The 27,785-nt window shown below is 33.5% G+C and overlaps 2 protein-coding genes across 4 annotated transcripts; one reads left to right on the top strand and one right to left on the bottom strand.

Moving 5' to 3' along the window:
• Window positions 1–43: 43 nt before the first annotated feature.
• Window positions 44–4,277, top strand: LOC105346023 (fatty acid hydroxylase domain-containing protein 2). Of its 2 annotated transcripts, XM_011454473.4 has the most exons (6): window positions 44–217; window positions 308–443; window positions 1,093–1,214; window positions 2,150–2,355; window positions 2,709–2,981; window positions 3,107–4,277. In XM_011454473.4, the coding sequence occupies exons 2-6, from the start codon at window positions 386–388 to the stop codon at window positions 3,228–3,230; spliced, it is 783 nt and encodes a 260-aa protein (XP_011452775.3). In that variant the 5' UTR covers window positions 44–217; window positions 308–385; the 3' UTR covers window positions 3,231–4,277. The 2 variants fall into 2 exon arrangements, with proteins under 2 accessions (XP_011452775.3, XP_065936115.1); XM_066080043.1 differs by lacking the exon at window positions 44–217 and having other exon boundaries at window positions 270–443.
• LOC105346022 (calbindin-32) lies at window positions 4,104–27,582 on the bottom strand. 2 transcript variants are annotated; one of them, XM_011454471.4, is made up of 12 exons: window positions 27,191–27,582; window positions 27,027–27,112; window positions 13,830–13,919; window positions 13,133–13,219; window positions 12,878–12,934; window positions 11,904–11,987; window positions 9,645–9,700; window positions 8,710–8,755; window positions 7,829–7,861; window positions 6,118–6,174; window positions 5,867–5,938; window positions 4,104–5,688 (listed from the first exon to the last, which is right to left on the bottom strand). In XM_011454471.4, the coding sequence occupies exons 1-12, from the start codon at window positions 27,384–27,386 to the stop codon at window positions 5,524–5,526; spliced, it is 1,029 nt and encodes a 342-aa protein (XP_011452773.3). In that variant the 5' UTR covers window positions 27,387–27,582; the 3' UTR covers window positions 4,104–5,523. The 2 variants fall into 2 exon arrangements, with proteins under 2 accessions (XP_011452773.3, XP_011452774.3); XM_011454472.4 differs by lacking the exon at window positions 7,829–7,861 and having other exon boundaries at window positions 27,191–27,581.
• Between the last annotated feature and the right edge of the window lie 203 nt (window positions 27,583–27,785).

Raw genomic sequence — 27,785 nt, 5'->3', positions numbered from 1 at the left:
TTCAAATCTTTCTTATCTCGATCAGACTGATAAGACAGTACAGTAATTATAACACTTGTGACAGTGTTACGTGTAATTACAGTGATTGTATCAAATGATCATTGGGATTTTTAAAGTCCTTCACTCGATCCTTGATTTTTCTACCCATGAAAGCGGTTTAAAAAATTCCGACCATGCAACTGATGGGCAATTTGTTGACCACACAGCCTCCTTAAAGGCATTTCATGCTTTATTTAATACTGTATATTTACTTAAGTTTAACGAAAGTACAGATACATGTAACTACATAGTATTGTTATCTGATTAGGCTGTCCAAATAAAGACATCTATCTATGTCATGATGTATCCCGGGTTTGTTTATTCTACATATGATGACTAAGTAACAATGGAGGGGACTTTACTGCAGTCCCTGAATTTACAGGAGCTCTTTCGAGTTGTGTGGAGTGAGTACATTTTAATCAGTTGTTTTAACAAATATTACCCAAGTGTTATGTTACATGTACATGTAAGAATGACGGTACAATGTTATTTAAAGCTATTATCTGGCGTAAAACTACTAAGCCAGAGCACAGGGGCATCGTATCCGCTCTACACTCTATGACATATATATAATAATACACAAGGGAAGAATCGAAAGTAGGACACGATTTGTAAACAATGTCAAAAACAACTTACTTCACAAAAGTTACGCAAATCCTCGCACACAATGTTGCAAATGTTGTCAAAAAACAGTCATTATTATATATATGTCATAGAGTGTAGAGCGGATACGATGCCCCTGTGGCCAGAGGTAATTAATTTCTCAAGATTAAATGCATCCTCAGAAAGACCTAAAATATGTATACAGTTTATAGTTTATTTATTCTTTAAAAAAAATTAACTTGATGATCTTCTTCAGTAAAAAATGTTATACATAGATCGCAATACATGCAACATGCCTATCGTATTTAAGAGGAATGAGGATAAGTATCTTCTACATATACACCATGTTTTGCGAGCACTTGCTCTTGTTAAACTGACATTATATTATTATTGATAACCATGTTTGTCTTTTTCAGCCACTTTCTCTGTGAAACTGTCTGTCTTTTTCAGCCACTTTCTCCGTGTATCTGTCTGTCCTGACGATCGTCGGGGGCGGGTTTCTTCTGGTGGACATCTATCACAGACCAAGATGGGTCCTAAAATTCAAAATCCAAAAGGGCAAAAATCTTATGGTTTGGTTTTCTATCATACTTTTTTTTGTACTTCGTAAAATTCTTATATTCTAGAGGGGGCCAGGGAGGTCCAGACCCCCCCCCCCCCCTGCAATATTCAAATTTCTTTAAACATTTAAAATTAATACCAAAAATATGCCTCCCTCGCAAACTCAAATAACCGTAGGACCCACCCCCCCCCCCTCCATTTTTTTTTTATCCTCGCATGCCTAACACCATTCTGGTGTTTTTTCTCAATTGTTTATGCCGCTGCGTAAAAAGGAATGTTTCTTGTTCGAGCTGAATAAAAGAACATCATAATCAAAAATATCAATTTTAACAAATTTCAAATTATGCAATATTCCCCATATATTTAAAATTTTCCCTAACACATGACTTTTAGATCAGTAGCCAATGCGTATACCTATCGCATTATTAGACAATAAAAGTGTGATAGTATATAAATAGTGCCTGTTTGGGAGGGTAACAGTTGAAATTGACACCCCGAGAAAACCATTGTCAACCGACGCGAAGCGGAGGTTGACAATGGTTTTCGAGGGGTGTCAATTTCACCTGTTATCCTCCCAAACAGGCACTATTTATTTTGTTATACTGAATGTCTTTTTTAAAAATTTTAAGAAAATTTTACTGCTTTTATATAGGAATAACGTGAATTCTACAGCGAACCGTACGCGCATAATGTTCGCGCATGTAACATTTTTTAATGTTACCCGTTGCCAAGTGCGTTGCTAACGCTGAGGGTAATAGTAAATATTATTAACTGCGTCTTAACCAATCAGATTTCAGTATTTAACATGAAAGTATAACAATAAAAAATATATATAGTTAAATGATTTGTTACAAAACGAAGTCACAACTCAAAGTCACGTGTCCTATGCTTCCTAGAAACCTAAGATATACAAAAAGATATAAATATTAATTCAATTTTTCATCAGATAGAGAAGAGCCGACTTTGGAGTCTGATAAACAACATCCTGGTGAATAGTACCGTAGTTCTACTTCCGGGAGCAGTAGTGTTTTATTTGTTGTTAAAATGGCGGGGTTCCGATCTGTCGTTCACGCCTCCATCGACTACAGTATTCCTCGTCCATATGCTTGGATTTATGATGATTGAAGAAATTGGTTTTTACTACGCTCACAGGTCTGATCATACATTCATTAATTAGATGAACACTTTTCCGAATTGTTAAACTTTAACTATATTCATGTTTTTTTTAAACGTAGAACTGTTTTGGTACATTACGTATTTTAAGTAGCTGTAAATATTGTCAAATAGATGTATACTTTATAGAAATAATGCTGAAAAAACGTGAACATTAGATTTCTGTTTATATACAAAGTAATTTTATTGGAAATGTTTTAATTAATATCCCCCAATGTTAACAACATTTAGAATTTTGCCAAAGGACTGCTGCAACTTTCCGAAATTTCCAGCGCAGTAGATGAGAATAATTCGCTATTTGTTTCATGTCCTCAAAATGCTTAATTTTTTAGGCTTCTACACACCTCGTTTTTATATAAACGGATACACAAAAAACACCACGAATGGACGGCGCCAATAGGACTGACCGCAGTGTACGCCCATCCTGTAGAAATGCTACTGTCCAACCTGATTCCGTTTTTATGCGGACCGTTGATTTTTGGAAGTAACCTCGTGACAACCTTGTGGTGGTTTGCGATCGCATTTAGTGTTACTATTATTCACCATAGTGGCTACCATCTACCACTGTTACCATCACCGGAGTTTCACGACTTTCATCACCTGAAGTAAGATAATTTTATAAAATTCGCAATGACCACTGCGTTAATAAAGTATGCTTTGCAAACGATATGTCATGGTTTCCAACAATTACCGGAATGACTAAATATATACATGGTTACTTTTGTTATAGATTCACGGGTAACTATGGAGTCCTCGGTGTTTTGGACAGATTGCACGGTACAGACAAAGTTTTTCGGGAAAGTTCAAGATTCAAGAAACATCGACTAATTTTTTCTGCGAAGGCACTAACCTAGACCCAGTCCCCATTCATGTGCAAGGTTCTATTCTAACACTGAATTTGTCACTTAAGGAAACATTTTTCATTGTCAATACTAGAGAATTGTCTTCATAAATTTTAGGGACGGAACAATGAGCCTTGAATTGAAGATATTATGAATAAATGCATGCTTATTTATCAGATATGAATAAAAAATCTTTTTCAGCCATTTTCCCGCACGCTTTATGAGCCAGTTAAGGCTGGAGGAGAGAATATTTCGTCCATACTACGACCATTTTTTTAGTAGACGTGTGCTATGGTTTTGAATCTAAAGATTTTGTTAAAAATCAATTAGTCACTGAACACCGTTTACACTAAAACGGTATAATTTGGATGAAGCATGCGTCAGGTTGGATTTAGGGGAGAAAAGGGGTATACAAATATTCAGATTTCTACAGATGTCTATTATAACCTCGCCATTTGACTTAGAAACTTTTTGTTGAAGACCAATTCACACCCTTTACTTAAAAGTATACGTACCCTATAGTATGAGTCAGATTGGTTAAGAATATGGACCGGACAAGTGATGGACGGACGAAGGAGAGACAGTAGAGCCGCATGACATAGTGGAACCACAAGTTTAACAAAATGGAAATCAGTGGCATAGACCTAATCCATTTGGGGATAAACTATATACTCTTTGCCTGTGTAGTTCATTGCTGGGTATAATTAGCATGACGACTAAAATTCCCTTCTCTAATCCATAAATTTCAGCTAGGTATTCATGTTTATAATGTCAGCAAATAATACAAAGTTCGCGATACAAAATACACGACGAAGGGATTAAGGTTTAAAAGAAACTCACAGCCGATATACAATATAAGCCCAAGAAAATCTATAACATTAGATGTACATGTAAGAGAGCATGTTTATTAATCTTTCAAAAAATTACCACAAAAAACTACAAAATAAACGATATGCAAAACAATATTTGCCATCACATCGTAGTTAACAATTTTGCTATCTACAAAAAATTTGTTTTAGTTGAACTATGACAAATTGAGAAAACTACAATAATACACAATAGCTTTACCAAAAATATCAAGAAAATATTAAAGAAACGACAATTAAAAGCAACCCGAGTTACATTGTAACATCAATGCGACTTTGCTATTAGTTTTATAAATGACATGAACAAATGAGTATTTCGATTTTTTAAAAATAGAAAATAAGACAGTTTACTATTCTATTTTATCTAAACTTAATATCAAGTCGTATTTTGATATTTACACAATAAAAAAAAATTAAAAAGGTGAAACGATTACTTTTCAATATCGTTGTGGGAGTGTTGGCAAGTACCAAGAAATAAAATACGTGTATAGTACTACATAATAGTGCTACAACAACTAAGGAAACTGAAATAGAAATGAAATACTGTAAAGTAAATCAATACTTTTCATGGAATTAAAAAGTACATGTAGATGTTTAAGCTATAAATAAAATCGGGTTATATTGTTTTCAAACACAACTATATAATTATCTAATCATTTTGGCTAAGCTTTAATTATCATATTGTTTTATTATTGACAACACCAACATAAATTGGCATATAGTCATTAACAAAGAAATATCTCGTAACAATCAAAGCTACTTACTTGGTATAAATGCACATAATTCATTACTTCAAACGGTCTGTTTAATGAGATTACATTATTCTTAACACATTTTGTGCGTACAACTTCCAAACAACAAAATGAAATATATACATCTTCAATTCTAATCGATACATTAGTCTATACTTATAAACATGCAAAAGGTTCTAGCATACATACGAGTTAAATTACTCGTGCAATAAACCCAAAATAACACTAGGTAAATTCTTTACTATTATTGACGCCTTTGATCAGTGTTAAAATTTTCTCTGTTTAAACACAACTTTTGATGACGGTCTCTTTTGTTACACAGCTTGGCGGGCTAGAATTTGTAACAAACTGTGATGCAGTGACCATGCAGCAGTTCCATGTACAGAGTATTTCAAATGATGACATAGTAACAAGCCTTACGATCAATATTTTGATTAATAACATCACACTGAAAGCGTTTGCTTACAATAAGTTAAATATTTGAAAATCTTTAATGCAGTTTTGGTCCTACATGTATACATACAGTTAAAATACAATAGAAATACACGTTAAAACACCAAAGATGTCAAAATACAAAATCAATAACAATATATCAGCGGAATTTTAAGAGACCCAAACCTCCAATACGTTATGAGGGATATATATAAATAACTACAGTCCTATAGGATACAAATCAGCCTATGTAACCTAGGAAGAGTCTTCCTGCTCGAAACCTGGGTTATCGATTGAGACCTGGTTATAGGACATCAGCAGCATGCGGAGTTCGTTGTAGTCGATTTTGCCGTCATGGTTTTGGTCACAGTCCCTTAACAATGCCTCTCTGCACTGGATCAGGTCTGCTTCGTCATAGTCCTTTGAAAAAAAGACAGGTCAGGTAAACATGTGATATAGGTACAATTTAGGTGTAATTCAAACATCAGCTATAAAATTGTTTCACGAGGAATGGTATGTAATGGCGGGTGACTGGATGTGTCTACCATAATATTACAAACGTTTTCACGCTTAGAGACATAAGAGCACTGTTTCTTACTTCTTCCACGAGGTCCATTAGATCCTTCAGAAATCCGTTTAGTTCTTCGTTTTCAATATAATGACTATTATCCTGTTGTTGTATAAAAAAACAAACTCAAATAATTGCAAGGATTGAAGTATTTAAGTACAATACTTGGTCTTTTAAAAAACAAATTCGGATGGTAAATATATTTCTAAATTTGACTACATCTTAGCCATTGTAAGCGTGAGAAAAAGCCCAGGTTAAATTGATTTTAAAAATCGACTTACTCTATCGTACAGACGGAATACTTTATCAATGTCATCTTTTGTCAGCTTGCTTGCACTCTGCAAAATATCATAATACAATACATGTATCTCTGTCAACATCGTCGTCAATTCAGTAGAATAGACGACCAAGTTTTGATTAAAAATCAAAATGCAGTTTCATAACACACAGAGTTGATAGCAATAGTTTGTCCAGTAATATACACATTTCTTTGATCTGGCATCACACAGCGTCCATATACCAATAACAGGCGCCAGATTTAACCCCACAAAAGGTCACGAAAAAATTGTAAACTTTGCCCAAAAAATATCAAAAAGGGTGAGTAGGAAAAAAACTTCAAAATATGAAATAATAATTAATATATATTTTAAGATACATGGATATAAAAATATTTTATTCTAAAATGGGTTTTGTGCAGAGTGATGTGTTTGCCTTAGTAAGAAATAACAGAATATTTATGCGAAGAAAACAAGTCATCTCGTTCGCAAGAGGAAACATTCCAAGTTTCACGGTTGCCAGTGTACCCAATAACGACAATTGATATTAGTATGCATCTAGGCTGAAGGTTTTTTTTGGTTTTGGTTTTTTTTTTATAAGACGTATTGTAAAATGAAAAGGCCAATCAATTTTAAGTGATAAAAATGACTCCAAATATAATAAGGTTTGAGAAATACTATTTGAGAAATATTACTATAATTGATGAAAATTGTAAATATATATAAGTCATAACAAACAACAATTTTGAAAATATATGATTAGCTTATCAAATTAGTACATGTGTTATCGAAACCAGCATATCGAAATTTTTTTGGCAATCGGTTTTTGAAACGCAATTCGCAGTTCCAATTGAATAGTGAACTGCGTTCTAGAACGTAGTTCGCAATTCAAAATTTAGAATTCATATTTGGGGCCCCAAATTTTCAGGGGCATCTACTAGTGGTATATCACTACTACTGTGAAAATATGGTGATGCAGTTATCTATAGATTTTGAGAATCGGGCTTATATGCAATTGAATAGTGAACTGCGTTCTAGAACGCAGTTCGCAATTCAAAATTTTAAATTCATATTTGGAGCTCGAAATTTTCAGGGGCATTTAATGGTAGTATACAACTGCCACCGTGAAAATTTGGTGACGTGGTCTTCTCTAGTTTTTGAGATTTTAGCTCTTTCGCAATTGAAAAATGAACTGCGTTCCAAATATGAATTCTAAATTTTGAATTGCGAACTGCGTTCTAGAACGCAGTTCACTATTCAATTGCGAACTGCGTTCCAAAAAAACCGATTGCCAGATTTTTTTCACTTGGTGGTTTTGGAAAGTCTAGAATAGAATAGCAATTATTCATTCTTCAGCAACATTTCCAAGTACCATTTGATTATGATTTTAATATATATATATATATATATAATATATATATATATATATATATATATATATATATATATATATATATATATATATATATATATATATATATATATATATATATATATATATATATCATTTTTCAAGGTTTATAATATATAAAAAAAAAATTCTACGAGGAAATTATATACTGATCATCCTACGTTTGTTGTCCGTTATAAAACCGAACCGATTGATTTCCCGTGGCGAACGTGATGAGAAGCAATGCAATAACTGCAGAGGGTGAGGATGGAGGAACGGTAGGTAAAGAGATGAAGGAACGGTAGGTAAAGAGATACAAAGACTTACACCAGACACAGAACTGTTCTTTCTGAACTGTCTCTGAAAAGAGTGTCATGTAACAAATTGACGTTTTATCAAGAAACGGGTGAGATATGGTGTAAGGTAACGTGTGAGTGGCCACATTGTTCTATCTTTAGTTACAAGCATCGTCTATGTACTTGTTGGAATTTTTGTGTTGTGAGAATGATGGATGTAGATTATCTCTCAGGAAATGATTTGCAAGAAAGGACTCCGTTTGATACCATTTTTTGATAGATATTAATATTTTCTAACGAAATTTTAAATGAATGCTGTTTATAAAGAATCAATTTTCCTGTTTACTTGTCGTCTTGTAGAAAATAATGTTTGACTGTATTTGTAATATTTGAGAAGTTCGCTACAATTTTTATGTGCATATATCCCAGGAGCTCCTGGGCTTATATTTAGTATTATGTACATGCATGTATTGTAGTTCTAGTATAATTTACATGTACAAGGATATACAATTATTGTATATTTAGTATTGCGTGTACTACAAAGAAAAAATATTGTATTTTTGAACATTTATAGTTATACATTTTGTTTGCTATTTTACAGAAATTAACAAAACAAGACAAGAAAAACTTTCAGCGTGAAAGTGTTTGAAAAGCATTTTAGTCTAAGAGAAAAAGTATGAAAAAGAAGATACATGTATTGCAGTACAGCAAAAATGTGTCAGCAAGTTAATGATGTTGCCACTACGTAAATTACATCTTTTGTACCGTTCAGTGCAGTTGCCTTTGTATGCTATGATGTTGTTTTTATCATTATCCCAGCATATTATTTTACATTCAATGTCAATGAAATATCTCCCTGCGTATTTCAACTAGACAGCATTGATTTATTTGAAATACAAGATATCTAAATACCTTAAATACTGGGCGACACAAGAAATTCTCTTTCACTGGAAGAAGCCTGAAATGTAGCATTAGATATTTTACTACAGAAAGTATTTTGCCTGACAGTAATCTAAAACAATCTACGCCTGTCCTCCAGACCAATTGACCTTTTAAAAGCATTGTGATGGACGTAATCTGAATCTAATTGTCATTAATCGATAATGTCGCAGAAAACTCTACCATTCATATTTAACTTCCTTACATCATACTGTCTAGAAACTATTAGTCCCTAATACTGCCAAACTGTACAACGTAAAATCACATTCTGTTGCACTTTGGCTCTAATGTAAAACTTCTGAGTACAAAGTTATATTTGCAGTGTACATGTGTATTTGATTTAGAACATACAATTATTCTTTGAATAAATTAATTGCACTAATTTTAGTGACCCATCAATTATGACGTATAAAGACTCGAACAGTTTAAAGGACTACTGTTAGCCAATAGTAAACTTGAGTTTATATTTAAAAATTCTATTCTTTGCTATCTGTGAGCGCCTTGCTGTAAAATTTATGAGCAAACATCGAATGTCCATTGGGATAGGGGAGGTGGAAGGCTGTATAATTTGACTGGTACACTTATGGACAATAACTTAAAAATCATCATCCTATAACAGATTTAGAAATAGGTTCCTCACATTCATTTATCATACTGTATTTACTTGAAAACTAGAACAACATATAATCATATTTTTATGGTATACTTGTATCATTGTAATTCCAAAGTGTCATGATCTTATGGCTATTAAAAATGATTATCACTTTTTTTTAACATACAGATAAGTAACTTCAATTTAGTTTACATTAATAAAAGGTAATCTTTAAATTGATCCATAGCAAACAAAACCATTACTGTACCAGATTTTCATTAATATAATATATTACAGTTACAGTTGGTAATCTTACTTTGCCATTTCACTCAGTTGTAATTTCCCATCTTTATTTCTGTCAAAAAGTTGTAGCTACAAAGAGAGATATGTTTTCAATTTCATTTACTTTACACGATTATGTACATGTCTAAAGTTTATGCCATGGCATTTATCAAGTATATGTTGGTTGATCAGTACTAGCTATAGACATTAATGTTAGTTTTCTTTCTAAAAAAATCGACTTAAGTAGATTGCCTACACATGTTGGTCCATAAGCTTAACATACCATGGTGTCTGTGTATGTAATTAATTTAAACATACCACGGTGTCTGTGTATGTAATGAGTTGTAAACATACCACGGTGTCTGTGTATGTAATGCGCTGTAAACATACGACGGTGACTGTGTATGTAATGAGCTGTTAAACATACAATGGTGTCTGTGTATGTAATGAGCTGTTAAACATACCATGGTGTCTGTGTATGTAATGAACTGTAAACATACCATGGTGTCTGTGTATGTAATGAGCTGTTAAACATACCATGGTGTCTGTGTATGTAATGAGCTGTTAAACATACCATGGTGTCTGTGTATGTAATGAGTTGTAAACATACCATGGTGTCTGTGTATGTAATGTGCTGTTAAACATACCATGGTGTCTGTGTATGTAATGAACTGTAAACATACCATGGTGTCTGTGTATGTAATGAGCTGTTAAACATACCATGGTGTCTGTGTATGTAATGAGTTGTAAACATACCATGGTGTCTGTGTATGTAATGAGCTGTTAAACATACCACGGTGTCTGTGTATGTAATGATCTGTTAAACATACCATGGTGTCTGTGTATGTAATGAACTGTAAACATACCATGGTGTCTGTGTATGTAATGAGATGTTAAACATACCATGGTGTCTGTGTTTGTAATGAGCTGTAAACATACCCTGGTGTCTGTGTATGTAATGAGTTGTCAACATACCATGGTGTCTGTGTATTTAATGAACTGTAAACATACCATGGTATCTGTGTATGTAATGAGCTGTTAAACATACCATGGTGTCTGTGTATGTAATGAGTTGTAAACATACCATGGTGTCTGTGTATATAATGAGTTGTTAAACATACCACGGTGTCTGTGTATGTAATGAGTTGTAAACATACCACGGTGTCTGTGTATGTAATGAGCTGTTAAACATACCATGGTGTCTGTGTATGTAATGAACTGTAAACATACCATGGTATCTGTGTATGTAATGAGCTATTAAACATACCATGGTGTCTGTGTATGTAATGAGTTGTAAACATACCACAGTGTCTGTGTATGTAATGAGCTGTTTAACATACCACGGTGTCTCTGTATGTAATGATCTGTTAAACATACCATGGTGTCTGTATATGTAATGAGCTGTTTAACATACCATGGTGTCTGTGTATGTAATGAGCTGTTAAACATACCATGGTGTCTGTGTATGTAATGAGTTGTTAAACATACCATGGTGTCTGTGTATGTAAAGAGTTGTTAAACATACCATGGTGACTGTGTATGTAATGAGTTGTTAAACATACCACGGTGTCTGTGTATGTAATGAGTTGTAAACATACAATGGTGTCTGTGTATGTAATGAGTTGTTAAACATACCACTGTGTCTTTGTATGTAATGAGCTGTTAAACATACCATGGTGTCTGTGTATGTAATGAGCTGTTAAACATACCATGGTGTCTGTGTATGTAATGAGTTGTAAACATACCACGGTGTCTGTGTATGTAATGAGTTGTCAACATACCATGATGTCTGTGTATGTAATGAGCTGTTAAACATACCATGGTGTCTGTGTATGTAATGAGTTGTAAACATACCACGGTGTCTGTGTATGTAATGAGTTGTAAACATACCATGATGTCTGTGTATGTAATGAGTTGTTAAACATACCACCATGTCTGTGTATGTATTGAGCTGTTAAACAAACCATGGTGTCTGTGTATGTAATGAGTTGTTAAACATACCATGGTGTCTGTGTATGTAATGAGTTGTTAAACATACCATGGTGTCTGTGTATGTAATGAGTTGTAAACATACCATGATGTCTGTGTATGTGATGAGCTGTTAAACATACCACTGTGTCTGTGTATGTAATGAGTTGTAAACATACCATGGTGTCTGTGTATGTAATGAGTTGTTAAACATACCATGGTGTCTGTGTATATAATGAGTTGTTAAACATACCATGGTGTCTGTGTATGTAATGAGTTGTAAACATACCACGGTGTATGTGTATGTAATGAGTTGTAAACATACCACGGTGTCTGTGTATGTAATGAGTTGTTCTTCCGATACATCATTATCTCTTTTGGACTGCTTCAGCAAATGTAACAAAAAGTTCTACAAAGAAAACACACATGCAATCAGCAAAATTCATTTATGCATTTTATTAGTGAAAAACTCAAATCAATCACGAAGTCAATTATATATATATATATATATATATATATATATATATATATATATATATATATATATATATATATATATATATATATATATTTACATCACCTACGTATATGTATGGTTCCCTCTATTTCTTATACGGAAAATAATTGTAATTTAATTACATATATATCACGGACTGAACGAAATAATGATAATATTTTCACATTATGAGCATGACTTGAGTCATACTCAAGTTCCCTTAGGAGACGAATTGGTTTTTCCTTTTATCTAACGTCCTGATGCACATTAACAATAATTTAGCTAATTCTACTTATTTTTTTTTAACGATCAACTTATCAATTGGTTAAAAGTGAGTTTTAAATATAAAGGATTTATTGTTTGAATTCTTAAATGATAAATCAAAGCAAACATTTTTTCTAAACTATAATAATTTTCATGGATTGTAAAATCGTAAAATATTCAGTTTTCAGGATTATACGAAAAATGTTTCTAGTGTAATGAGTTTTCGTGTACCAGACATGTGACATGTCTGCGATTTCGTAATTATGTCATTACGAGAAATCATGAACAGATTACAGCATAATGCGGCCGGAATTCTCAAGGCCAACAAACTCTATGCTATCGACACTACCAGTTACTGGAAAAAACATTCTCATCCTATCCAAACAAAATTGAGGAAACATCAGATATAAAATCATTAAGCCGTGATTCTTGACTTCCTTTACGATGTTAGTATGGGTTTAATGATTTCGCCAAGAGCAATTGCTAACGATTCGTTTCCAGTGCGAGCCCCTGAGCTCATGGTTTACCCAGAAGCGTACCTTCAGCTCATCGGCCTCGATGTACCCACTTCTGTCTTTGTCGAACTCTCTCCAAACCTGAAATTATCATCTACAAGCATGCTTAAATGGAAAATTTAATAACGGATATCAGAGGATTGGCCACACAACCGTGTTACAAAAACCAATTAGCGATTACAAATATTAGCTTCTTAGTAAAGATCCAGGTACTTCAAACATAGTTCATCAGATGAATCAAATGGTAGTCAAGATAATCTATAAAGCTCAATTTCTTACCTTCATAAACTCTACACTGGATTCTAATGGATTGTCTCTACGGAACAGAAGAAGAAAGGTTTCTTCTGTGGGCAAAATCTGGGCAAGCTAGTGTAAATGATACAGTTTAATCCATTAAAATAATGTTGTGCCATATGGTAAAAAAATAAATCATTATTACCATTTATATACATGTAAGTACCTTTCTAATACTTTAAAAGTACATTTCTAATACTTTTAAGATGAAGTTTATATCATTCAGGAAAAACGACAGCGGATAATAAATCTAGACAATTTGAAGAAAAAAACTGAGGGTGAAGACCCCTTTTACACAGATCAAACTTCTGATACGATTAACGAGATCTGAAAAGAAAATGACAATGACGAATGAGTTCCTTTGACCATTTGGTCATCAATGACTCCGTTGAAAAGGAACGCTCAATGCCATCCCGTAAATCTTATCATTATCTGGATATTTACGACTCTTTCGTCGAATAATTCTTAGATTTTTTAAAAAATAAAAATAATTCATTTGCTCATTTGCTACAAAAGTTGTATACTTATACTTTTTCCTTTTTTCTCCTACTCGTATGCTTAAACACAATGTGGGTTTTACTCGTAACCAAGCGCAACCTAATTCAAGTGTCTCCGAAATTAGCTTCAAGGAAAAGCTCTTGCTTTCAGTTACCATTATCATCAAGCTAGAACTAGACCTTACTTCTGCGATATCAATTTTGCCGTCGCTGTTTTCGTCAAAGGCGTTCATCAGTAATGTTTTAGCATCCATTAGAGCGGTTGGGGACACCACCTTAAAGAGATACAATACACAACCAATGTTATACAGAAGTACATTGTCAAAACTACTAGGGACAAGTCAAGTAACAAATTTTTGTAAAAGCAGCACAAGAAATAAATGGAAAATGTTGGGTCAAGAAAAAGGATGTCATGTCTACAAAAGTGCATTTTAGCGGCTAGGTAGACGGGTAAATTGCTAGTAAAAAAAAAACAAATTTAACACGTTAAAATATATTTAAAGTTAAACGGCACTAGTGAATTTAGTTAAGGGGTTGATACGTCGCGTGTATTATTGGTGTATTATTCCAGTCGATATCAACAATCATATTCGACTGTTAATTTTCCACAAAGATAGAAAAATACATTAAAAGTCTTTTAAATCATTAAAAGTCATTTCTTATTCCCACCAGAAAATAAACTGGGATCGGAAGCGTTGTCTAGACTTGCCACTATAATAACGTAACATACTAATATAATGAGAGACTGATCTAAAAAATGTCTATAAACAGTATACGGCGAACCAACATCGATGTGACCGCCCGATGGCGCTATCAATAGTTTTGGGCGGTCAAGGATCATTTTTCAATTTAAGCCTCATCTTTATAGGAAAGTAAAGTTTTCTAACGAACTTTTTGATAAATCGAATGGAACTGATAATGAAATTACACACTTAGTCATACGGTGAAGTCAGTAATAGGGATATCTAGTGACTCCACCCTTACTTTTCCTTTTCATCTAGTCTAGCTTTTTGCTACAGCCTCCATTCAGAGCAAGTTAGATTGATCATGTAATTGCTCTTAATTTGGAAGAAACTTGTAAAGCCAGCGGCATTGGGACGTGGAATCGGAATGATGGTTCAAACAATCTGGGCGGTAGAGTTCGGGCCCTGATATAAGTCCTGCCACATCAATACTGGAATAATCGTCAGGAAAATAGTTGTAAGGCCGTAACTAAATGGGAGATTAAAGGGATGGTGATTGGAATCGCGCTCTGTAGAGACGACAGGCACGAGATGGTGTTATTCAGTGCCATATAGGATTGATGCACACAGCAGAGCTCTCTCTCTCTCTCTCTCTCTCTCTCTCTCTCTCTCTCTCTCTCTCTCTCTCTCAAGATCTTACCGTAACTAGGGCTACGCTCAGGTCACAAAAATAGTCAATGTGGTAAAATGGGATTATAAAAGAGCAACATTGTAGGGAAGCAAATTGAAAGTGAGGCTAGACTTATCAAAAATCTTGACAAACAAGAAAAGAAGAATAAAAAAAGAAAAAAAGGTCTTTGGTTATGGTTATGTATAACTTTGCAAAAAGTCTAAACCCCCCCCCCCCTTGTTCCGACGTCTATGCAACGCGATATTTTTCTCTTTTGCTACGAAGCAAGTACAGGGGACAAATTCTATCGTTAAACCGGGTCCGTAGGACATCAATATTCTCTCTCTCTCTCTCTCTCTCTCTCTCTCTCTCTCTCTCTCTCTCAGAACAAAATTAATATAGAGTCTGTATCATGTATGATAAAGAAAATGACTTGAAATTGCTGTGCATTAGCATTATACATGCATGTCATTTATACAATATTTAGTTAATGATAACGGATTTGTGTCGGACTGTTGAGCAGGTCAAGATTAAAATATAAGTCGAACACTGTCAGGTTTTATTGATGTTCTTTTCAAAAAAAGAGTCTGTTTTATGAATTTGAATTCTCAGAGGAAATTAATATGTCAATACCGACTATGTCCGTTTAATACATTTATGACTGCCTCGAGCTTTTTTTTTTCCTCGTCAGAAACCATTACATAATTCGAATGGTCCTTTAGAATAAAATATAGCTATAATAAAAATAAAGCAATGTTGCTGGTTTGTTCAGCGGTTTCAATAAAAAGTACATAAACGCGGCTTGAGTTATTGTTAAAAACAAATTGCGGCCTAGATTGAGATTCGTCTTAACTATGTGTGATAAATGCTTGTCCAACTCTACTCCGCTCGATGTGAATTCCTTACCACAGCCCATGAACGATATTATGTAACATTATCTATGATAAACGATCGCCATCAGCAAATTAATCTTGAAGCATATTATGAAATATTTATCGGGAAATGCCGGGAATAACTTTGGAAACATGGCCGTTATAACAAACTTCAATGGTTATAATCAATATAAAAAAAAGCAAGATTTTCTTTCAAACGTCATTAAAAATAAGAAAGCACTGACTGATTTCAATGTATTTCGTTAATCTCAATTTTCATGCGAGTGGTTATCTACTGTATCTGCTACAGACGCAATGAACAGAGAACCACGATTTGCACTTATATTTTCTGTGGGATGCACATCCGGGGATTTCATTCCATTCAAGTTATTGACGTCTCCGAGCAAGGACAACATCAGTCAATCTTTATTTTAAAACAAGTTTAGCTTTAAAAAAAAAAGCTTACCGTCTTTAGAGCAAACTCTTAACAGCAATAAGATATCAAAGACAATTTAATTATTTTTTATATAAATGTCGCCTTCTTCTCCATGCAATAGCGCGCCGATCTTTTAAGCGTGTGTGCTTAAAATTGAAAATTATTTACAGCGTGATATTCATTTGAAATCGACTGTAGTAGGTAATAGAGGTCTTAGGAAGGGTTGTATCACTATAGTAAAGTCAAAGTTAATACAACTGCATTCAGTATCTTTCAGTTTAACTGATATTAAAAAACTTCTATGACGTCACCCATTGTATTTAGTCAACGTTTATTTTCACTATTCAATCAACAGTTGTTGGATATATAAATATCCAACTGATGGGCAGTTGGATATTTTTAATATCCAACCGCCCATCAGTTGGATATTCAAACATCCAACAGTGCAAAAAACAAATAAAAATGACAAAATGTTGAAACGTGTATTTCCAACAGAAATCCAAATTTATAACACAGAATCTTGTCATCCATAAATGTATATCCGATAAGCCACGAATGAAATTTCAGCAGAAATATCTCCTTTTCTTAATTTTGATAGATTTGGGATCACATATAAATCACTTCCATAAACACTTTTAGACTTCCTCTTTGAACCTTGAACCATATCAATCCTTTTCCTTAGTTTTAACAATATAGGGAATATTGTCGCACTATGACTTCATTAACTCCTATCAAAATTTTTAACAAATCATCGTCTGTTAATTTTCTTCAAATTTTCGATTTGTCCTTTCTCCTTGCAAGTCTAAAATATCAAATGGTATCCGTGTCTTTCCCGGTAGTGTAGACTTCTATACACATCGAATGTACTTTGCGTTAAAAAAAATTCATCACTTTTTATTCATCTAAATTTAGTCTGCTCAGTACAGCGGAATGGTTTACTATAACATGCGCACCTGTTCACTCGTCCATGAATAAAAGGTGTGTTTGGTTAGGCTATTGTGTACGGTACTATTGGAATCATAACATGAGCTAAATGCTTTTGTATTACAGCACAGTTGGATATCTGAATGGGTCAATGCTTCTTTGAGGTTCAATGGGGGGAATTTTTTTAAGTAAGATAAATAACTCGATAGTGTTGAATAGTTTAGAGAAAACATCCCCTCCGAGGGCCGAAGGCCCTCGGAGGGGATGTTTTCTCTAAACTATTCAACAGCTGTTCAACACCATCTCGTTATTTATCCATTACTTAGTTTCACCGTATCTAATATACAAACTTGTTTACTGATATTAGCCATGCCGTATCAAATTTCATTGGTATTTGTATAATCAAAATTAAAAAAAAAAGAACAAATCATTTCAAGAGATGTTACAGAATATTGCTTTCAACTAATTAACAGAAAAAAGAAAGCCTGATTTTCACTAAGAGCCATTTTTATTGTTCTTACGTTTTCTCACTTTTTAAGATTTGAAATCTACGAAAATTGTTAAGTCGTACGTAAAAACGATCATCGGTATTTCAACCAATGAAATAAATGTAAATTTTCACATCATGCATTTTCTACCAATCACAAAGGAGAGGAAGTGCACAACCCGGAGACTGTTAATTATTTCCACTCTTTATACCTTCTTCCAAGGAAAACGGTAAAAATACTTTAACAAGTTTAAAGGGGTTGGATGGTCGTGTCAATTTTTAGACCGTATATATCTTCTTTAAAAGAAGAGCTCTGTATGAAGAATTAGGAAAACATTAGAACTTTAAAGTTTTAAAGTTAAAATCTATGAATATTTTCTTTCCTTAATAATAGTTTTTAGCTAAACAAATCTTCTTGAAAATTCGAGGTGGATCTGCTGGTTAAGTTTGTTGACCACCCAGCCTCCTTAAGGTTCGTATTAGGAAACCAAAAGAAAAGTCGCAAGAAATCTACAATTCATGAGGTTAATGATAATTCTAGAATAGTATCTGAAGATGACAAGCGTCGCATTACACGAAACGGGACACAGAGAGACGGCGGAATAGCTTTAATGAGAAGAGCTCACATTTTTTTCTTTCATCTGACACCCTGTTGTGTCGGACGGTCGCCAGCCTAATGAAATGACTTCATTATACATCCAGCATCAATAAACCCTGTTGGCCTCAGCTGAATCAACATAGAGGCCAGTATGATTCATGTTTATAATTAATGTTTACACGGCATATTACAATAGCCGTGTCATATACGAAATGAAATCAATGTTTGTGAGTGATTACGCATTAATGTCAAACGTTGTTATGGTTTTTTTTCATCATGTACATAACACCGTTGGTCTACTTATCACATGAGTGAAAAGTACAGCAAAGCAAATTATTGCTATAGAACTGTCGTCCTATTTTAAGAGAGATTATTCTATGTTCGTCATGATAGATATATGAATTTTACCCTTTTCGTTAATATTGGACCTAGCAATCAACTAAACATAGATACTTTTATTTTAAAATCCAAAAATAAGAAAAAAAGAAGAAAATGGAGAAATTATAAATAATAGATATGCATCAACATGTAATATGTCAATGGTTGACTTTGATGTTTATTTCATAATGATGTTTCAAAGATGCATTTGTTAATTATTCACGAAGTTTTGAAAAAAGACAAAACGTTCAAAAGTTTGCGAGACAGACTAGTATGCCTAGTAATGTAACACGTATATACATCAAAGTATTGTTTGCCTCTCGCCTTTAATATGTTATTTTTCCCAGAATTTTCGAGCTCCTCTCAATTTAGTGTCGTAGTGTACGTGTATATCTCAGCCCCATGAAACGTCGGAGAAGCCAGAGTAATCAAGATATCGGATTACGGGGACGGTACCACGGGATTACACTGCTCGACATCATATGGTCGATACGTAATAAAATTTACGTACAGACATCGTGTAGACTCTTTATTAGGCTTTATTGTCCAAGATGTTTTTTTAAGATTCCTAGATTCATTCATCTGATTTAACGATACGTACACGTACAGACGATGCATTGACTCTTTGTTAGACTGACCAAGATGTTCTTTAAGATTCCTGGATTCATTCATCTGATTTAATGTTTCGGCGACAGTTTCATTATAGTTTTTCATCTTTATCTTATAAATAATTTGTTTTCGAATATATGTTTCCGAAGAGGTATTTTTTGTTAGGGGAGGGGGGGGGGGGGGTTGACAGTATACATTTGCATATTAATTAAGGGGATTGACTTCACATATTTTGTCAAATCAGCAGAAAATTTCTTGATTATGATAGAAAGCATGATGAATTAAATGTATATAATTCAAAAAGGCGAAAAAAATGCGATTTGGGATAAAAAAAAATCTTCATAATTTTAAAAATTTAGTTCAGTCAATATGAGCAAAAGCCCCAGGAGATTTAGAACTCATGATCTGCGGTTCACAATCTGGATGCTTTAACCACTGAGCTATGACAATATACAACAAGTAGATTGAAACAAACAATTTAACAAAACATTTAAATCTCCATCTGGTTACGCAATGTCTTAAAAAGTAGAAGTCTAGGTGTAGTGATTTACCTTAATGTACGTATTGTTGTTCACCAAGAAAATAAGAGTAATTACTAATTAATGTATCAAAATCGACAGCATTCATTCAACAACTAGTTAACACATATCATGTAACATTCGTGTTAAACACATAGCTAATGCCGTATTTTAAAGACAATTATAAAAGATCTTTATGGTTTTCTTTCTTCTGATGGAAAGCCGGTGGTTTGCATTGTCACATTGATGGGCCTAGGAATGGATGACGAGTTCTAAGAGCACTGTTTGATTCGAACAAATCGACATCAGGAAAATTGTACTATGTCTGCATTTACCATGGTCAATCCTTCGATTCTCTAGTTTCAAATATAGTGGACATGGGTTCCTTTCTACGTTTTTATCTATCTATTTCTGTTGGTTGTATATTTTGTTAAAACGAAGCTTAAAGATAACAAACCTAGATAATTTAAAACCTGGAAAATAATTTTCAAAATGTTATTCAGGGTCTTTTAATTGGATCATTCTGTTTCCCGGTTTTGCAGTCCAATAATTTACAGCCAAAGATTTGTCTTTTACGCGTCTTTTAATGGGTTCTTACCCGTAAAGCAGTGTCACTAGTGTGACTAATTCTTCTTTACTCCTTCTGGTGTTATTCTAGCTCAATCAGCTCCAATTTTAGTAAATAAACTGGTATTACGTAATAAAATATTGGATCTTCTACCAAAATTAAAAATACCTTTAGAAATGACTGCATACAATGTGACTATGTCAAGTTATTAGTTATTACCCCATTTATGTACTTTTATTATCAATTTTAACAAGCAAACAGAGGTTACAAGGCACCAATTCAGCAAACGCTTACGTTATACTGCGCTTGCGCACTTTAGCACACGAGTACAACGGTTAATTTAAGACCTTGAATACTCCCCGAAAGCAACCAATTGATTTACTTACTTAAAATACGAACTATATCGTGTTCTTTTGATATCACTGAAGATTCAATAAATGATTGATCAATTCTTTCGTACGATTTTATTTGGCAAAAATGACGTCAAAAAAGACGTGAATCTAGATCCCTGGATTCAGAGTGTGTGTGTGTGTGTGGAATTTGTTTTATATCTGTGTTCTACACCTACTATATATTTTATATCTATATGCAACCAAATATTGGACAGGAAAATTGGCGACAATAGTTTTTCTTTTGGTTATTCTGATTCAGCTATAAATCCCTGGATGGTTGGTAATCATTTAGTCTAATATTCCGAATTCTACAATTCTGGCGTAAGGACGTCGAGTTTTGTTCAATCTTTCTCGCAATGAAGGTGAAACAAAGAAATATTTTTGATTTCACACAGTGATTTTCAGTCAAAGGTGTGAACGACAATTTTTATGCAATATTGCAAGCGATCGAACATCGCTTGCAATATTGCATACTACATATAGTACTACGACTATGGTCACCGGTACTAATGCTTTACTTATCTAAATGTTCTTTTACTACTTGTTTTATTTCATTAGTTATGTTTTGAGGACATTAATTATTTAAGTTTCTACTTCAATGAAGGAAAACTGCAATGTTAATTATATAAGCATTTAAAATACTGAGCAAATAGTCAAGGAATTACGATTGATGGTGATATTAAGATGTGATTCGTACAAAATCGTGACAGCGTTGAATAAGACCCCGCCGATGTATTGATTCCTAGCTAGACAAGGCTTACCGCCGTGGTGTCTGTGATATAGAAATGAAGTGGGGACGGTGAGTGTCAAATTTACACGAACTCATCTACTCTAAAAAAAAAAAAAGGTTCCTGAAAATCAATAAATTCCCGAGAATTTACAAAATACAGGCTCCTATCATTACAAACAACAACAACAATCAATGCATAGCAGATATTGGACAGAAGGTTCTTTTCACTGAAATGCATGTCCATGCAATCGAAGAAGCGATGCAGGATTGATATCTTTATTTACTAATAAAATTTCTTTGTACATAAGAATCTTGGTATCATGCATGCTAATTAGATATGAGTTAGAAAAACTTAATTATGATCGAACTTATTGCTTTTTGAGTTCTTAATATTAGTGTTTTAATTTTGGTTATCTGTGTATTATTTAAACAAAAAGACTTTTGTTCTTCGTAATTAAACTTCTCTTTGATGGAAAATCAAAAAGAAAACCTGGTTATTAATTATGCAAGCTTCAACTAATTGCATTGCGGCACTTCAACGGTTTACTTGGTAATCACCTTTGTGAAATCTGAAAAGCTGGGGTTTTTTTTAAGGAACACTTTAAACAAAGACAATATCAGCCACCGATCTATGAATATTTTATTTCAGAAAGATAAGAAGAATACATCAAAACTCAAATTAAATATCTTACGAATTATGCTTGTTAATTGATTACGTGTACATCTTTAATGAATGCATATTGCAAAATACAAGTACGCTGACTCAGATGCCAAAAGTAGGTCAACTTTTTTTTTCTTTTTGCAATATTTTTCATTGAAAACCAACATTTTTAAATAAGTATTATATAAATAGTGCCTGTTTGGGAGGGTAACAGTTGAAATTGACACCCCGAGAAAACCATTGTCAACCGACGCGAAGCGGAGGTTGACAATGGTTTTCGAGGGGTGTCAATTTCAACTGTTATCCTCCCAAACAGGCACTATTTATTTTGTTATACTGAATGTCTTTTTTAAAATTTTTAAGAAATTTTTACTGCTTTTATATAGGAATAACGTGAATTCTACAGCGAACCGTACGCGCATAATTTTCGCGCATGTAACATTTTTTAATGTTACCCGTTGCCAAGTGCGTTGCTAACGCTGAGGGTAATAGTAAATATTATTAACTGCGTCTAAGCCAATCAGATTTCAGTATTTAACATGAAAGTATAACAATGAATATTAACCCCTTGACCAATTGTAAAGACTAAGATTGATATTAAATTCAGAATTTCTCTAGCTTTTTTTAGGGATCATATTGAAATAATTTTTCCAACCTTCTGTTCCTTAGATTTGATTTTAACAATCCAAAATAAGGTTTTCCGGATGGCAGATTGCAAAAGATATACAGTAGAGCTCTGAAAAATATCTTAGAGTTGTGTTTGAAATATCAAATTTTACAATGAGTTGTCTAAGAACTGTTGCAATGTAAATGTATTTCAAAAAAACTGCAAATTAAATCTACTTTAATCACTACAAGTTTCTCTAAAATCGGACAAAAAAAATAACACCAGATAACCTTTTAAAAATAAGTCTTGTTTTCAATGAAATATATAGCGGAAAAAATTGACATACTTTTGGCACATAAGTGTACACGTATTTCTGGGTGTTCATCCAAAGAGTGATGTTGCATGAGGTATAAATCTTTAAGTTCATGCATAAAGAATGAAAGATAAATTTCGTCAATGCAATATAAATGTGATGGAAAAAAATACTCAGTTGGCGGCAATTTTTGCTGTAGATCGTGATTTTTGAAGAAAATAAATCATTACGACGCAGCTGTTTTCAAAATGTTTGTTGTAAAATCCGAATTATATATGAGCTTCTCTTCTTTAAACAATAATCGGAAATACTATTTGGCCAAACAATTATTAGAAAATTATGACGTGTTTTTAAAAACTTTTTTTCTTTTGTTCAGTTTAAAATCAAAAGAAAGCGAATATTTGAATTTACATCGTAAAAGAAATATTTATTGTATTTGCTTTGTTGTAACCAACACAAATGTTTCATGTTTAAGTAAACAATATTACAGTACGTTAATCACTAAATTATATATATTTTTAAATAGAGTTAAGCGTTTACAACTCAATGATCAATATCAATTATAAAAGAACGAAAATTCTTTTTACAGTACACTCGGTCTATCGGAACTTCATTCGGCTTTGCTTATTTATCAATGTGTACCTACTTATATAATTCGTGCGATACCCCCCCCCCCCCCCCCCCCGTGAAGTGGTTGTGGTCGATCATGTCCCCCTGAGTAAAGTAAAAACCGTAAATAGATTTATCTGATGTAAGATAGACATTAGAGGGTAAAACAAACAAGAACTATTCGAGTAATTCAACGTATTTTTTGTAAAATAATGATCAAATAACTGACCGTTTTAAAAGCCACTGTGCATAGTGTTTATAAAGCATATAAAAAGCGTGTTAGGAATCTAAAAGTAAATGAAAATAAAAGACAAGAAGTCAAAATTACTAGTATCAACCATTTGAAGTACAGAGTTTCAAAGGACTCAAACTAAAAGAGATTTTGTTAAAACATTTCAAGTATTTGCCATACATATTTTTGGCAACATAGTTGCCTGAAAAACTTTCCTTTGTATTTCAATATTGAATATTGTTTTACAAATACAAACGATGGATGTTAATTTATATATCAAAACTCGCCGTAAATAGATGTGGCTGATCAATATGAAAATGTTATACTACATGTATATTTGAATAGATTTTGTTATGTTGCATTTGCGCAATAAACTAAATGTATTTTAACATCTTTGTTATAGTTTGATCAATTCAGAAGCGATACTATCTTTAAATTTTGCATTAAGTTTGTACTTATTTTGAACACATGTTCGTTAACTTTCATAATCAGGACAGTTAAAGCGATTGTATTTTTGAAAAACAATACATGTATCATAACATGCTAGGTACGCAGATTTCACTCAAGTCGATCCCGTCGTTACTTTTAAAAAAAGTTGCAAGTATGTTGTATGGTATTCAATTTCAATTTCTTTATTGCAAAAGACATACGCCTTATAGCACTTATAAGGTGAACATTACAAAAATATAGGCAAAAAGTCCTTACAAATCTTGCAGTTTGCGTACACTCATATGTATTATTGTATAATTATAAAGCTTATATCCGATAAAAGTTTTCCCCATTATGTGCTTTTGAATTTTTATGCCGTCAAAAAATAAAATCGTTACTTTTAATTGAAATGTAGAGAACAGCTGAAAAAAAAACCAGTTTCTGGTAAGTTAGTGTTGATATGAATATCCTTGATGAAAATTTAATGCTTGTTCTTTAAGCCTGCTCACCATGATTCATCGAAGATATACTACTTGCATTAAAAACATATATTTACATTTTCCAGTGTCTTTGCCTGTGATAACACTACGTATCGATTTTGTACTATAAAACCCATAACTTCAAATAATGCCAAATTGAGGCGCCAGCGGGGTTTGCTTATTTATATCTAAATATTTAATCGTACAATGGCACAAAATTATATAAATATAAGTAGTAAGGAATCATTCTTTGAGTATTATGAGGTGATAATTTCGGTCGGGGCGTGATCAAATCTATCATAAGCCCTTTGGGCTTTATTGGATTTGATCACGCCCCGACCAAAATTATCATATCATAATACTCAAACAATGATTCCTTATTCCTTATGCAGATCTGGTTTGCTGCAAAAGGTAAACATTTTTCACGATTTCTTAAGTATTCCTAAATAACCTTTTGCAAAAAACTCAAATTTAACAATAGATCTTGTGTATCAGTACCAACCCTGAGTTTTGGGTACATGTAGGAGCGGACCATTTGAGTCTGTCCGGATACCGGTCAGTTTGGGGACGAGTTGAATGCAGTTCGTTTCTAGGCTTATATCTCCTCATTGTACTTTATTTATTATGCAAGCAATGATCTGAAAGTCTTTAGCTAGATAGACTAGCTAGAAACTCCTATTTTTGAAACGTTTCAAAGGTGGATGAATTTTTTATAGCATATAGCGATGAAACATATTCCATGATTCAACCTTAGAGTTTGAAGCTACTTTTATGATTAAATAATGATTATGTTTTCTATTTTGTATGGGTTAAATGGTTTATATACAACTGACAAGGAGAATCAAGGTAATAGAGTTTACAAAAAAATCGAAAAATACTCTCTCTCTCTCTCTCTCTCTCTCTCTCTCTCTCTCTCTCTTGTAACGTTACCAAATAACTTTTAACAGTCACACAAGCTGATTGAATTCCGAGATTAAGACACTTCCCAATTCAAGATGTGTCTAATTTTCGCAATAAAATGGTTTTACATCGCAACGAGGTTTTTTAGATCGAATGTTCAAGTCAATGCAACCAAATTTATTGCCAATTGTGTGTCGGCCTCATTTTTGCTTAAAACAAAATTGGCATTTTGTTGCGACTTAATTCTTTAAACAATCCTCTTTTTCATCACTGTTAATTACTTTGGAGAATTCTTTTCGTAGACTTGCCACAAAACGTTCCCAAACTATATGAAGAATGTTCATTCATCTCTCTTTCAAAAGACCTCACAGCAGAAACGTGCACCGTCAATAAAGCGTGCACTGACATAGAGAGTCAATACATTTTCATTTTTCTCATGATCAATTTATTAATTAAAAAGGAAAATGTTTGAAAGGAAACATGTAGTGTTTCCCCTTTGTTATTCTCAAGCGTACTATCGTTGGGGCGTCTGAGTCTTCGATAAATCAAGGGGTTCCAAGACGTAGAAACCGAATGTTGGGGCAGGTGGCTAGATTTCTTATTACATCCCAATTTCTTCCGTACAGTAGCCTAACTTCCTAAGTCGAGCCTCTTTTAATCGAGTGTTATATAATCATAGGACCAAAACAGAACCGTATTCACCACAAGGGAAATGAATGTCACGTTTTAGCAATTTTCCAATATCCCTTAGTCAAATGACAGACAACTGTAGCTTTTGGACTTAAGATATACCACAGTCTGTCTGGGTCCCAGGAAATAGAAATGTTTAGATAAAACAAAACAATCGAATTTGTAATTCTGCAAAATTTTGATCGGAAAGGATATTCAAGCGAAACTTTTTGTACAAAACAAAAACTTATAGGTATGTTTTCTTTCAAATATGGTTCTTAAGCACAATTGCTTGTAATAAGCATACTGGCTATTAAGCTAATGTGCGTAGTGTTACATTCAAGGAATTTTTGCTTTATATTGTTGATGGTTGTTTCCAGCATGCAATGTTGCTGTAACCGTAGTGCCGTGATTACAGGGAAAGGCCTGCAGCGTGATCACTGAAATGTCACAGTCACTGCAACCTTTTCAATTACACGTCGCTTTGATTGTAAAGACAAACATGCAAATATTAGCTTTTTGTGTCATTCGAACGACATAATTATTAAACGCTATCGACTTTAAGCTTCAGAGAGAGAGAGAGAGAGAGAGAGATGTACTTCTAGCCCAATCACTTACCTCTGGTCCTATGTCTTGTGAGTTAATGCTAGTCACAAGCTGAGTAAGGAAACTGTCCAACTCGCTTCCTTCAATAAATCCATTACCTGTATAGGAAAAACAGTCCATGAAAAGTAAATCAAATACAACAGTTCATACCGCAAGTCCTCGTGTTGGTGACTTACCATCAGTATCGTAATGGTTCCAAACTTCCATAAACTGCTGGGCGGATAACAGTTTAAATTCACGAGTTTTTAAATCTCTGAACTGACGCAGAAAGTTAGAGCTCTTGTCTTCCGCCGATGTAGCCATGGTTGAGAATATCTCCTGTATCAACTTCTTCACAACTTTGCAGCTCTTTTGACAGATGTCAACTGTCATCCGCGCATGCGCACTAACCAAAATATTTTGACGTTAGAGCAGGAGTAACAGGTTGCATTTTTTTTTTTAAGAAATAAATCCCCAACTTGAACCGGGGTCGATATTGATCTGAGTAGTTCTGTGGCCCAGAGTCCGCCCAGCCTCCTATATCGGCTTATTGACTTGCGGAGGATCAAGTTGCATTCTCACAACAGTTTTGTAATTTTTATTGATTCCGACAGGAAATAAGCGACAGGAAAGTATACAAGGCGCAGTTAATGCACTTTGAGCCAGAATAATGAAAAAAAAATTGCGACTTGTGGCGTAAAATTTCAATTTTATCACTGAAAATTAATCTTCGTATTGGATTATTTAATCTATACGTATCAAACTCTATACGTATGTTCCCATCTACTACAT

Source organism: Magallana gigas, chromosome 3 (assembly GCF_963853765.1).
Source record: "Magallana gigas chromosome 3, xbMagGiga1.1, whole genome shotgun sequence".
Lineage (NCBI taxonomy): Eukaryota > Metazoa > Mollusca > Bivalvia > Ostreida > Ostreidae > Magallana > Magallana gigas.
Note: the sequence above shows the minus strand (reverse complement) of the source record. Positions and strands in the feature narration are given on the sequence as shown.